Source organism: Budorcas taxicolor, chromosome 19 (assembly GCF_023091745.1).
Source record: "Budorcas taxicolor isolate Tak-1 chromosome 19, Takin1.1, whole genome shotgun sequence".
NCBI classification, from domain to species: domain Eukaryota; kingdom Metazoa; phylum Chordata; class Mammalia; order Artiodactyla; family Bovidae; genus Budorcas; species Budorcas taxicolor.
The window spans coordinates 47,522,500-47,536,913 of NC_068928.1; the positions used below are offsets into that span (position 1 = coordinate 47,522,500).

At 47.1% G+C, this 14,414-nt stretch overlaps 1 protein-coding gene across 2 annotated transcripts; it reads left to right on the forward strand.

The window, feature by feature from the left end:
• Positions 1-3,170: 3,170 nt before the first annotated feature.
• Positions 3,171-9,060, forward strand: LOC128065046 (translational activator of cytochrome c oxidase 1). 2 transcript variants are annotated; one of them, XM_052658130.1, is made up of 6 exons: positions 3,171-3,580; positions 3,876-3,982; positions 5,457-5,584; positions 6,266-6,443; positions 6,777-6,984; positions 7,564-9,060. In XM_052658130.1, the coding sequence occupies exons 1-5, from the start codon at positions 3,301-3,303 to the stop codon at positions 6,975-6,977; spliced, it is 894 nt and encodes a 297-aa protein (XP_052514090.1). In that variant the 5' UTR covers positions 3,171-3,300; the 3' UTR covers positions 6,978-6,984; positions 7,564-9,060. The 2 variants fall into 2 exon arrangements, with proteins under 2 accessions (XP_052514090.1, XP_052514089.1); XM_052658129.1 differs by having other exon boundaries at positions 6,777-9,060.
• Positions 9,061-14,414: the final 5,354 nt, after the last annotated feature.

The following is a 14,414-nucleotide window of genomic DNA, read 5'->3' on the forward strand; positions in this document are numbered from 1 at the left end:
AATTTCTTCTTGTGATAAATTCAGTTCTTCCCATTCTGCCATGGTGGTCATGTTCCAGAGACACTGGCCAGGGGATTAGACTCTACCTCAGCCCATCACACTATCTGATGGCCTAACTCATCACCTGTAACAAAACAGGGCACCTGCTGCCTGCCAGGGGCCCATGACCTTCAGGTTGCTTGCAGGGGACTGGAGGAGACATCCATATAAACAAATACTGGCCATGTCCAGTGCAGTGACTCAGATTCAGGGTTCCTGGTGGCCCTGCGGAGGAGAGGGTCACCTGTGCCTGGGTGGGAGTCACGGGATCAGAGAAAACTTCATGAGACAAAGTTGCTTGAACTGGGTTTTGAAGACTGAGTTGGGAGTTTTCTGGGTATAGAGAAAGGCATTTAAGGCAGAGAGAACATCCATGTACAGATCTAGAGAGGGTAGATTTCTCTGTCAGTCCACTGGTTAAGACCTCACCTCCCAACGCAGAGGACGCGGGTTCAGTCCCTAGTTGGGGAGCTAAGATCCCGCATGCCTCCTGGCCAAAAAAACAAAACAGGAACCAGAAGCAATATTGTAGCAAATTCAAAAAGACTAAAAACTGTCTACATCAAAAAAATTTGCAGTTGCTGGAGGGAAGGGATGGTTAGGGAATTTGGGGTGGTCATGTACACACTGCTGTATTTAAAATGGATAACCAACAAGGACCTATCATAGAGCACATGGAACTCTGCCCAATGCTAGGTGGCAGCCTGGATGGGAGAAGGGTTTGGGGGAGAATGGATGCATGTATATGTATGACTGAATCCCTTCGCTGTACATCTGCAACTATCACAACATTATTAACTGGCTATACCTCAATGCAAAATAAAAAATTCAATAAAGGAAAACCTAAAAAGTAAATGTTAAGGTACAGACATGTATGAAGGGGTTATGTGAACACACAGAGGTGGGCATCTGAGCCCAAATGGAGAATTTGGAGAGTTTTCCTCTGGTGGGAAATGATGCCTGAGCTATAAATCTTGAAGGAAAGACAAAAACTAGCCAGAAGTGAGATTGAACAGCAAAGACACAGGTTTGTGTTTAATACAAGAATTGGGAGAAGCAATCTGGTATTTCTATATAAACTGCAAAGTACAGGGAGGAGAGTGCCTAGCCCCAAGGAGCTTCAGTAAAAAAAGAAATGGAACAATTCATAAGTATACTATGTATGGGCTTCCCTGATAGCTCAGTTGGTAAAGAATCCGCCTGCAATGCAGGAGACCCTGGTTTGATTCCTGGGTCTGGAAGTTCCGCTGGAGAAGGGATATGCTACCCATTCTAGTATTCTTGGGCTTCCCTTGTGACTCAGCTGGTAAAGAATCTGCCTGCAATGCGAGAGACCTGGGCTTGATCCCTGGCTTGGGAAGATCCCCTGGAAAAGGGAAAGGCTACTAACTCCAGTATTTTGGCCTGGAGAATGCCATGGACCGTATAGTCCATGGGGTCACCAAGAGTCGGACACAACTGAGCGACTTTCACATAAATATACTATTAATTACAGCTAAAAATTCAAAGAACTCAAGATCACTTTACCTGAGGTGGTGACAGCTGAACTGGGTCTTGAAGCATGATAAAGATCTTTCCAGCAAGATAGTGACATCACTCCAAGCAGAAAGGAGCAAAGAAGTGATAACTTCTATTCAGAGTACAGTGAGTAATTCCCTCTGACCTGACTAGTGTTAGGGCATGAGACCAGAAAAATGAGTAGATCTGAGTTTATGGAGATTTTATATAATAATAACAAAGTCTATACCTGTGTATTTTATCCATTATCCCATTTAATCCTGGCAAGGCTATTCTGGCCTCCCTGGCTATTCTTTACTCAGTGGTAAAGAATCTGCCAGCCAATGCAGGAAACGCGGGTTCCATTCCTGGGTAGGGAAGATCCCCTGAAGAAAGAAATGGCAGCCTTCTATAATATTCTTGCCTGGGAAATCCCATGGACAGAGGAGCCTGGTGGGCTATATATAGTCCACGCCGTGGCAGAAGAGTCAGACAACCTTGAGACTAAATAACAACAAGGCTATTTACAGGTCAGAAAATTGAAATACAGGAAATAAAGGAGCTTGCCCAAGGTTACACTAGTAATAAACGGGGTTTGAACCCACCGGTTCAAACCAGAGGCCACAAGCTTAAGCTGTTTAACACACCAGGTCCTTTGGATTTAACCTCACCAGCTTGGGAGCCACTGGAAAGTTTTCATAGCCGCTGGCTTTATTTCTTCTATACCTTCTCTTCCTAATGGCCTCAGTGTTCTCTTCTGGGAGAGCAGAGGGAAAACGCAGAGGGGAATTTGGCTCTTGAAAATTCTTCTGTATTTTCCTCCCTCTCCAGGATGGCAAGCGTCAGTTACTTTTAGGGACTTTGTCACTATGGTCATCTCTGCTATTTACATCAGCCCTTACTTTAAGGGCTTCCCTGGTGGGTCAGATGGTAAAGAATCCTTCTGCAATGCAGGAGACCCAGGTTTGATCCCTGGGTCGGGAAGATCCCCCTGGAAAAGAGAATGGCTACCCACTCCAGTATTCTTGCCTGGGAAATCCCATGGACAAGAGGACCCTGGCGGGCTGTAGTCCATAGGGTCGCAAAGAATCGAACATGACTGAGCGACTAACACTTTCACTTTATTACTTAAAAATAAAGCTCTAAGGGCTTACTTTGCGTTTTCAACCCTCCTACGTTGGTAAAGCAAGTAGTAGCATCCTTTACAGATAGTGAAGAGGAAGTTCAGAGAGACTAAATGACTGGACAGATTCACATCTCTGCGGACGATTTCCTTACCTGTAAAGTGAAGTGACTGAACTATCTCTTTGCAACAACAATACATTTATCATTCTAGACCTGCTCAGAGTTGGGAAGCCATTCTGAAGCAGAATCAGTTTCATAATCCAGATACATCTCTAGTAGATCGTTGTGGGACGTAAAGTCCGGCGCTCCCCAGGCAACTGAAGGGATTGAGTGAGTACAGGGTTGCCTCACATAGGTCTGGGTTCTGCTCAGTGGGTACAGAAAAGTACGTACCAAGCTGCGGAACGGCTTTTGCGGGCGGTGGGGACGCGTTTTTGGAACGGACCAGGGAAAGGAAGTGTGTTACACCATCGAGTGTACCCTCTCCCGGCTGCCGCAGGGACAGTGCGCCGTCCTTGGCGTTCTCGCTGTCCTGGGCGGGCCTGAGCCTTTGGGTCTCCGGTGACGGGCAGAGGAGGCTACCGGCTCTGGACGGGCTCGTTTCGGTGGCAGACTGACCTTGGCCCAGAGTCGGAGCCGATGGCAACTTGGGCTGTTATCAGCTTGAGCAGGGTCGCTGCCCAGTGCTTGTGGCCTCGAGGCCCCGGGGTCCGGGTGGCTCTTCCGCGCTCCGCCCTGGCCTTCCAGCCTGAGGCCCCGTGCTGTAGCGCCGCTGGGGGTCGGACGCTGCACCTCACAGCCGAAGTCCCCGCGGGACACAACAAGTGGTCCAAAGTCCGGCACATCAAGGGTCCCAAAGACGCAGAAAGGAGTCGCATCTTCTCCAAGCTCAGCTTGAGCATTCGCTTAGCGGTTAAAGGTGAGAACCTGGCGGTCACCCACCGCTGGTAGCTACCACCCTCACTGTGCCCACGCTCTCACTTGCCTCCCAAACCCCTATCCCCGGCCTTTCATTTCAAATGAACTGGAAACGTCTCCCAAAATACTTACCCAGCTTTCATTCAAACATCGGATAAAGTGTCCTAAACGAACCGCAATCTAAGCGGTGACTTGTCTCTATTGGCTGATGGAGGGGAGGGGAGGGGAGGGCGTGGATGTCCTTTTTTTCTCTCATGTCTTATTGATATGTCTCTGCTTACTCTTTTCTATCTCAGAAGGAGGCCCCAACCCTGAGCTCAACAGCAACCTGGCCGGCATCCTAGAGGTGTGTCGCAGCAAGCACATGCCCAAGTCAACAATTGAGGCAGCGCTGAAAATGGAGGTGTGTCCTCAGTTTGAGCTTCCTGTTACTGATCACAGCCCCTACCAAATACATGTTTGGAAGGCCACCACCCTTTAAATTATCAGAGAAGCAATATTGTTGACACCCTCAACTTAGAGCCTTCTGGTTACTCTTGGCCATTAGTTATGGGAGCATAGTCAGGAATAGGATGTATAGATGGTGTACAGAACTGCAGCCTAAGACTATTGAGCTGAGTTGTGAGGAGCTGGGGGAAAAAGAAAGGGCAGAGTATGATGCTAGCTTGAGGAAGGGTTTGTTTTTCTGATATTGATACCTTAAAGAAGAAAAGCCAGTAGAAATAGAGAAGGTGCAAATGATAGTGATGATGGGAGGGGCTGGGATGTAGAACCCAGGTGTGGGAATTATCTTCAAGTCCAGGTGAGGAGACACCTCTTCTCTGGGATGGATGGGAAGGATTTGAGGAAGTAGTAGTCATCTTAGTAACTAATAGTTATTGGGTATTTACTCCAGGCCAAGTTCTTTTTATTTTTTTTCTGGCTGCATCTTGTGGCTTGTGAGATCTTAGTTCCCCAACCAGGGATGGAACCCGTGCCCTCTGCACTGGAAGCACAGAGTAGAGTCTTAACCACTGGACCACCAGGGAAGTCTGGAGGCCAGGTTCTTTGATAAGAACCGTGTGTGCATAATTTCACTGAATCCTTGGAACAACCTCAAGTTGGTAACTGAGGCACAGAAAGATTAGGCGACTTGACTAAGTCACACAGAAAATGACCTACTGGGAACCAGACAGACCCCAAAGCCTATTTTCGAACCATCCTGCACACTGTCTTCATATCAGGTGTGTGCAGATAAGGCACACACCTTTCCCCCGCCTGGTGGTCCTTTATTTCCTTTGTGAAAGAGGGAGAGAAAAGTCATCAGTTGAGTGTTCCTGGGAAGACGGCAGGGCAAGGGGACAGAGAGAGAGGTGAAGATAAGGTATGTGGGCGAGGAATGAACAGAGGCAGCGTGGGGTGTCCCCATGAGATTGGTCCCTGGAGCTTTTGATTGTTTGAATTTTGAGGCCATGCTATTCGATGAGGCCCAGGTGTGTGATTTCTCTTAGCAGTACACAGCAGCCCAGGGGTAGACTCACAGGGGTTTCATGAAGGATAAAGTATAGGAGGATGAGTTTTAGTAGGAGTGATCGAGGGGTGGATGTGGGATTCAGCTGGGGAAGGGAGAAACCAAAACTGGGAGATGAGTGATTGATTGTTCAGGGACAAGATAAAGAGACTGCCTTCCAAGGAAGGGATAGAATTCCAGTTACCTCAAACATCGATCCCAAGAGCCTCCTCTCAGAGAGGGAGGACAGAATTAAAGCCTTAAGAGCCTAGGCGTCACCCCAGAGAGCCCATTCCATGGAGTCAACTTTGTGGTGTTTGTGGTGCCTGGGCTGGCATGGAGGAGGGAATTAGGAAACAGGAAAATGTGTTTGTGTTATCTATTGCAGAAAACCAAGGACATGTATTTGTTGTATGAGGGCCGAGGCCCCGGTGGCTCTTCTCTTCTCATTGAGGCATTATCTAACAGTAGTTCCAAGTGCCACTCGGACATCAAACATATCCTGAACAAGAATGGGTAGGTGTGTGTCTGGGGAGAGTGGAAGGGGACAGAGTCTCTAGGTTCTGATTCTGGGAGAGGTAAGTACTGTCGTTCCTGGTGGGGTTTCAGGTTTTACACACATGTCATCCTTAGCAGAATCCAGATGGCATCATTTGTTCTCCTTTAATGTGTTCTGTAGTGGGCAGGACCCCAAGGACAGGTGGAAAAGGAGTGCTGTGTCCAGTTGTCTCATCTGTCCATAGAATGTCCTGGTCTTGAAATGTCCCACCAACAGTGTACTCTCAGTTGTATAGGAATTGATGAGCAGTCTTTGCAGCCTCCAAACTCCAGTCAGGGCAGAAAAATAGAGGGCTGGGGACTTCCCCTGGTGGTCCAATGGCTGAGACTCTACACTCCTCATGTAGGGGGCCTGGGTTCGATCCCTAGGGGAACTAGATCCCACATGCCGCCACTAAAAGGTCCAGCATGCTGCAACTAAGACCTGGGCAGCCAAATTAATTAATCAAAATAAAACAGAGGGTTAGTGTTATGTTCGGATTATTCCCTTGCCCAGAGGTAGCCGGATCTTCTTCAGGAAGAGAGCTGCTTCATGTCTGGTTATACTCCAGGGGTAGGGTGGGAATGAGTGCTGGGCAGTGCTGTGTGGAGGCTAAGTGTCTAAAGGGATCCATTCTGGCCCATTTCCTCGCCTATTAGGGGAATGATGGCTGAAGGAGCTCGGCACTCCTTTGACAAAAAGGGGGTGATTGTGGTTGGAGAGGAGGACAGAGAGAAGAAACCTGTGAACTTAGAGCGTGCCCTGGAGCTGGCAATAGAAGCAGGAGCTGAGGATGTCAAGGAGATCGAAGACGAAGAGGAAAAGAACATTTTTAAAGTGAGTAGTAGCCATGGTGTCTGGTGGACTTCTGAGAGGGCCCTGATAGACGTGTTAAGTATTCTTCTCTCAGTCTCTTATGTCCTGAGCCCAGGGGACAGGTAAAATAAAAAGCTCACATATTGCACAGACAATTTATTAAGTGAATACTGGATAGGACTTACTCTCCTGAGGACGAGAAGGATTCAGAAGGCTGAACACTCTGTTTCGGCCAGTGAAGACTTAAACCCAGTGATACATTTCAGGAATTTCATGCAGGTGTTTACAGACTTCTGTCCAGCTTTGTCGTGTTATCTCCTGGCTCCTTACCTCCTGACTTTGCTTTGTCCCTAGTTTATTTGTGATGCCTCTTCACTGCATCAAGTGAGGAAGAAACTGGACTCCTTGGGCCTATGTTCTGTGTCCTGTACGCTAGAGTTCATCCCCAACACAAAGGTGCAGCTGGCTGACCCCGACCTGGAGCAGGCTGCCCATCTCATCCAGGCGCTCAGCAACCACGATGACGTGATCCATGTCTATGACAACATTGAGTAGCCAGACTGTACGTGCCCCTAGGCGGCCTATTCTGTAGCACAAGCTTCTGCAGTGTCCCCTGAGACTCAAGCAGATCGGGGGTGGGGGGCTGGTTTGCCTAGCAGGTTAGCAAGCATAGACCTGCAGTTTTGCGGTCAGCTGACTCGCTACATGTCCGTGAAGCCTCTTTGTCAGCTCTGCTGGTGTCTGAGCCCTCCTCGGTGAGTCCCCCACATCCTTCTTGATGTGAGGGGTGTGGCCAGTCAGCTAGTCAAGTTCTGTTCTCAGGAATCTGGCCCTTGTGGAAACAGTAGGTGCCCTGAGGGTCCATGTACTAGAAACTACTCTTCAATAATAACTAATTATTGACCTGAATAGCTGCCCTGCTGTTGTGTGACTTGACTTTTCCTGGGTTTGTGTCCAGTTGGCGGGACCCTCTTGACTTTAAGTCTGTGGGCTTAGTTCCAGTACTCCAGTCCCAAGACTGTATTTTTTTGATTGACCATAGAAACGTGACTCCCTCCAGGTGCTTTGTGTTCTAGTGCTGGTCTAGAATCTGTCATTCTTTCACATACCTAATATCAATCAAACACCTACTGTGTACCAGGAACTGTACTCACAAGCTGTTCAACTGATGCCTTGTGCTGGATCTGCTCTAAGACATTGGACCTCAGGGAGAAGACACAGGATCTCTCTCTCCTGGAGCTGTCTGAGGGCAACGTGAACTGCTGTGCACGCATCCTTGTTCTCTTCCTGTGGCCTCTGTATCCTTCTTCTGCCAGAGAGCTTAAGGCTCTAGCACAAAGGGTGCCAGTGTAAGGGACTCCCAGGCCTTGCTTTGTCCAGGTCCCTCTGTGACGTCCTGAGTGCTTTCACTGCTGAGTGAACCTATCAGTGGGCTGCACTCAGGAAAAGAAACACCACGCTGGTTTTGAAAGCTGTCTGATGCCCAGAATGCCCGACTCTGGCCCCTCTTGATCCCTGATGCCAATTGGATGATGGGGCACTGGGAACTGGAAAGGAAATGAGAACAGAAAGAAGGGTGAAGAGCTGAGTCAGGAGCCTGGCCAGATGGGAAATAGGAGTCATGGTGCCTTTTGCTCCGAAGAGTCACTTCTAGGTTCAGACACACCAGGAGTGCCAACCACCTGTGCTGGAGCCCGTCAAGTATGTGGGGCCTGGAGTGGCTTTTTGGTCCCTGTTATTCTCCTTCTTATAAGTTGGTTAAGGCAGTTCTGAGCTCAGTGTAATTTTCCTGAAGGAGCCTTAGGTAAATTAGGATGGAAAAGAACTAAAACCAAATTGGCTCTAAGTGATAGCTTCACTTTCTAGGAAAAACAGATTACTAATTCCATGATGACTTCAACAGCTGGAGAGTGAAGCCTGGGGGAAGAAAATCAATTAAATAATCCATTATGGTGCCAAGGCATGCGCTCTTATACCTCATTTCATAATGGTGGTACTACCTGGGATTTTTAGTTTTTATAGGAGATAAGTCATCTAAATAAATGAATAGCATATCATTAAAACAGGGCAACATAAAGTTTAAATGCCACGTCCTAATTTACAAGATACTTTCATATTTTATTTATTTGACTTTCAAAACAAACGTATAAAATAGTCAGCCCAAGTATTTTATGCACAGATGATCTCATACCAAGCAGGTGAAAACTCTGTCTTGCGTTCATAGACCTTGGTTTATAAAATAGCTCTGTTTTGTGAATGTTGAATATAGATGAATTTGGAGAAATGTGATCATTTCTGACATGAGTAGTCTTGTACTAAGGAAGCCTGCTCGAGAAGGGAACTTGGTTACTCATGTGAATAGTCCTCTGATCTAATAGATAGGATTTGTTACTGTGAATTCTGTAAACCAGTTTGTTTGCATCAAGACATGCTAGACAGCTCTGCACTGACCCCTGGCGGTGCCCTGCAGTCTTCTTGCAGTTAATATGGAAAAGCCAGAAATGAAAGCTTACTCAGACCTGTTCTGACTCCAGATCTGATAAAGAGATCCTTAGCTACATAGGTTAAATAGCTGTTTAACTGAAAATTTAAGTAAAGATTGTATGAGCTGTTTTGCCACTAGAAATTATTTTTTAAAGAATATTTTATGTCAGAGAAAACATTTACAATATAATGTTAAATGAAAAACAAAGATTAAAAACTGTATGTATAGTGTGGTCCAAATTTTAAAATATATATGATGCTGTGTATATGAAATTTTAAGAAAAGACTAGAAGGAAGTATACCAGAATAGCAAAACTGACTATCTCTGGGTGGTGATGTTATAACTGAGTTTTATTTTCCTGTATTCCATTTATTAAGGAAGCATTTTTTAAAAAGAAGAAAACTAGTCACATTATCTTCCTACTAAGGAAGCAACGTGAGCACCTGCGATTTAGGTGATCTTGAAGTCGAAAGAATGGGGTCTGGTCCTGGCTTGCCTTATCTTTGGTCAGTGTCTTAACAACAAAATCATTTAGCACCTTGAGCTGGCTTGGGCTCACTTTCAAGTGTCCTTTCAGTGGGCTGGAAGTTATCAGCGACAGGCTTTGTCCATAGCCTTGACTCTCACTGGGAAACGCTCATGTAGTATGTAGCTGCTGTACCTCTGCCAGGGGCCCCGGCTGAATCAGACTGGAACAGTGAGGGCTCTGCCTCCAGCTAACCATGGAAATTCAGTTGTGTGGTTACTTTTATTTTTTTCTCTTAAAAACATATAACATAGAGGTCATAGAGTTGTCTTGAGAATTAAATAAGTTAATATATGCTAAGCACTTAAAACAGTGCCTGGCAGTAGTAAGTATTCAATATATGCTGGCCTTTCTTCCCACTAAGTATGAATGAACATTTTTTAAAAACATTTTTTAATTTTACATTGGAGTAGAGTCAATTAACAATATTGTGATAGTTTCAGGTGTACAACAAAGCAACTCAGCCATCCATATACATGTATCCTGAATGAACATTTTTAAAAACTGAAATGAGACCATCCTATGTTTATCTGCTTTGTAACCTGCTCCCCACCCTCTCCTTCCCCTTCGCAGTATATCCTAGATGCCTTTTGGTATTGGGATGGAGAAGTCTACTTCTTTCTTTTTAATAGCTTCATGGTATTTTATTATTATTAATTAATGTGTCATCGTTTATTTAATTAGTCTCTATCAATGGATATTTGGATTGTTTATCTTACAGAAGATGCTACAGTGAATACTTTTTACCTTTGCTCTCTTGCAAAGTATTCTTCACGATAAATTTATAGAAGTGGAATTACAAAACACAAAGCAGTTTTTCTTTAGACGTAAATGTCAATATGTAAAAATGTAAAGATGTAAAAACAAAGCAGAGAACCTAACTGATTGAACTGGTGATCTGAATATATTCTATGTTACCTCTGAATTAAAAGAATTTTCATCAAATCAGGTGATAGGTTTTTTGGTTTGTTTCTCTGTTTTACACCAAATTCATTGAGATATCCCTTCAGAGAATTTATTCATTGGTATTTGTTATTCCCTGTCATGTGTCCTGTGCTCTTGAGAAATGGAAAGGAATGTGTGCAGCTGGTGTGTGAGTGGCTGCTTAATGGGACCAGTACTCGGAGGCCCTGAGCTCTAGGGTTGGGTCATGAAACTTGGGGTCAGGGATGGCTCAGGCGCTTAAATAGAAGCACCTACTCAGTGTAAAACTAGCGTGATAGGCCTGAGAAGGCCTGGCCCAGTTGGGAGGCTTCGCATGGGGAAAATGAAGGGGGAGGAGAGAAACAACAGAAAGGGAAGATAAAATACAGAGCTAAAGGAAATAACAACAGTTAGCAACATCCCCATCAGAGGTTCACCTATTCATTCAACAAATATTTGTTTTTTGAATGTGCCAGGAAAGATGGTAGGCCATCTCTTTTGAATAACACAGCTTCTATTTTTTGTTGTTGTTGCCTTTTTTTTTTTTTTTTAAGAGGATAGTACTCTCCTGAGACGTGGGAGCAGGCCAACCCCAAAGGAGAGGCCCAACTCCTGTCTTTATGCTTACTTTCTTAAAGGCAGTTACAGTAGAGTAAGACAAGTGCTTTGATGAATAAAGTACTAGGTGCTCTGGTGCCCAGATGTAGGGCTTTCTGCCTGGAAAGGCTTCCTGAAGGGAGCAATGTTTAGGCTTACTTCTTCCCTGAAAGAATGAGGGTGGGGGTAAGAATGGAGGAGAGGGGTGTTCGAGACAGTGAATATGCAAAGGTTAGAGGCAAGAGAAAGTCATATTTGAGGAATTACCAGTGGTTCTGTGTGGCCAGAACAGAGAATTTGAATGGTGGGGTTGTTGGAGGTGGGAAATGGAAAAACTTATGGCTGGAGAAGAAATGGTTCCAGGTCCTTCTTAACTACATTGATGTATTTGACTTTTCCTAAGGGTAATGGGGACTGTAAAATCTTTCAGGAGATCATGGCAGGCTCAGGGATCCATTTTAAAAGGTCACCCTGGATGGGAGTGATCTTGAGAAGCTGTTACACTGACTACTCCGAGTAATGACTTGGGAGGTTTGAACTAGGATGGTGGAGCTGGGACAGGGAGGGGAGTGGACAGATTGGAGACATGGCCACAATTAGCTGTGAGGGGAGGGAAGTGGAGAGGAAGAACTCTTCAAGTTTGATAACTCAAAAGCATCCAAGCTGGGGACCTGATGATGGAGCGAGCAAATGAGAACATGGAGGAAAATGATCAGATCAGTTTGGACCTGTGGAATTTGAAGGACCTGCAGAATACTCAATGGGTGATGTCTCTGAAGTTCAGAAGAAAGCCCAGTAGGGTGACTGCAGCGAGGGGATGTTTGAGATGGCTGGTTCAGTGACAGACAACAGAAATGGAGTCCTCAAAAAAAAGCAGTTGCTAGGAAGGTAGAGGGAAAATCAGGAGGCTGTTTCCAGCCAAAGACTTCTGTTGCTGTATTGCATGCACTGCTGTGTGCGAGGCACTGTTCTAAGTGTTGGTGACCAGGCAGTGAACGGAACACAGTCCCTGCTCCTACACGGCTTATGTTCATTGTCGTCGGAGCAAACTGTATAATTTCAGGCTCTGTGAAGAAAAATACGGCAGCATATGGAAATACAAAATGTTGGAGGGGAGAGGGCCTATCTTGGATGGTGTGGTTAGGCACTTTTGAGAGCTGACATTTGAGCAGACCTGAATGAAATGCAGGAATTAGCTGTGGGAAGAGCATTTCTAGGTGGAACAAAGGGCAAGTGCAAAGGTCCTGAGCCTGGTAAGCTCAAAGTATGGAAAGAAGGCGAGTGTGGCTGGAGTGATTTGAGGGAGCTGGAGAGGTGAGGTCGGAGAGGATGGCGGGGGCCAACTCTTGTTGGGCCCGGATGGCCATGACAGAGTTTGAGTCTATTCTGTGTGTGATGGGAAGCCCTCGGAGGGTTGAGAGCAGGGAGTGACATGATGTTAATTACATTTTACAAGGATCACTTTGGCTGCTGTGTGGAGCATCATTTGTTAGGTGGCTGCAGAGGAAACAGGGAAACCAGTTAGGAGGCCAGGGCAGTCACCCAGTAGGTAGGGTGGTGGCTTGCACCAGGGTGTAAGTGGTGAGAAGTAATTGGATTCAGATACATTTTTAAAGGCAAGCTGAAAAGACTTGCTGGATGATTGGATAGAGGAATGTTAGAGAAAGAGTGAAATGAAGGAAGATGCCTCCTTGGTGTGTATTTTTACAACTCGGAAAACAGAAGAGCAAGGTTTTGTGGGGAAGGGGCAAAGAATCAAGAGTTCAGTGTAAAACACATTAAACTGGAGTTGTATTTTAGACATTCCAAGAGATGCTGCTGAGTAGACCTTTGAATACAGGCAAATATTCCTAAATCTAAGATGTGGATTTAAAGGAAAAGGTCTAAAGTAATTCTTAAGAGATTTGATACCCAAGGTAAAGCCACCACTAAAGGTTCTTGGTTGACAGTTGAAAGCGGCATCAGAGGAAGATGTTTTTGGCGTCTGATTTATCTTACACTGAACAGGGGCCCGAGGAAGGGAGCCCGGATTGTGGCGGCCTTGGAATCTGAAGATGGAGGTGTATAACATGCTGAACAGTGAAGGCTGGGAAAATTAATTATGGTCATCTCTATTTTGAAATATCATGCAGTCAAGTACAATCGTTTTGGGACAATATTAAGTGGCACGGGAAAACAGGGTAAAATTTAAGCACACTACAAAACAATATGAAGCCGTTTTTATCAAACGCTGTATATTCAGGTAGGAAAGAGACAAAATATCTCTGGGGTGGAGTTTCTATTTTTTTCAATTTTAATACAAAGAGCTTGTGTTGCTTTTATGACCAGAAAAAAAAGTTTTCTTCCCGAAAGAACCTCACTTAAAGGTTTCGGCCCTGGCCAGCAGATTCCTAGGACCCACTTCCCGGCACTACCCCAGCCCCTTGGGGTGTGTGACTGTTGAGACCTAGGAAAAGGCAGGCAGTGGTAAACCGCTCCTGCCTCCGGGCAAGCGCAGCCTCTGGACCGGAGGACTTGCTTGGGGGTCCAGCGGCAGAGGTGGCCACACGCCGGGAAGCGCTCAGAGCCAGAACCCTCCCCGCTTATTACGCGTCGGTGTGGGGACACCGAGGGGCAGGACGTCAGCCTCAGGAACCGCGGAGAGCTGGAAGGGCGGGAGGCAATGGGGCCCCTCCAAACGTCTTCCTAAACTCCAGCCCCAAAGTAGCCGGCGGGGAACCGCGCCAGCCCGCGCGCCAGCCGAGACTTGGGTGACTGACAGGAGGTGGGGATGTGGGCGGAGCCTCAAGCGAGAGCTGTGATTGGAAAAACCCACACCTCCGGGGAGAGAGGGCGGGCAAGTTTGCGACGGATGCGCAGAGGAGGGTGCTCAGAGCCTTCTACGTGATTGGCTAGCAGCGGAGTGAACCGGGAGCTGTTCCGATGATTGGCAGAGGGTAGACAACCCTCGGAAACTGCTTTGGCTTCGCCTATTGGCATCCTGCGAGAGTAGGCGGGATTGGTTCATCGAGGGGTGCCGTTGATTAGCTGGCGGCTGAGAGTTAGGGTGTTGGAGAGAGCTGGGGGAGGAGGGGCCGTGGGGGCAGCGACTTCTTCCTTGTTATTGGGTGGTGAAGTGAGTGAGGGGTGGCACCATGGGCCAGCGGCTGGCTAGGATTGGCGAGTGCTGGAGTGAGTGACAGGCAGGGGGGCGAGCTGCGCGACCAGCGGTTTGTTTTTCGGAGCGTTCCTGAGGTGGAGAACGGCGGCCGGACGGAACGACTTCGGGACTGAGGGACTGGCGGTCGGGCGGGCCGAGCGGCGCCGCCGAGGCCGGGCTGGGCCGAGCCGAGGAGCGCCGGGGATGTAGCGGGCCACCCTGCCCATGCCACAGCGCCCGGCCGCGGGCGGAGCCGGAGCCGGAGCCTGGGGAGGCGGCGGGGGCCCCGAGCGCAGCCCGCGCCCCCCGCGCGGAGCCAGG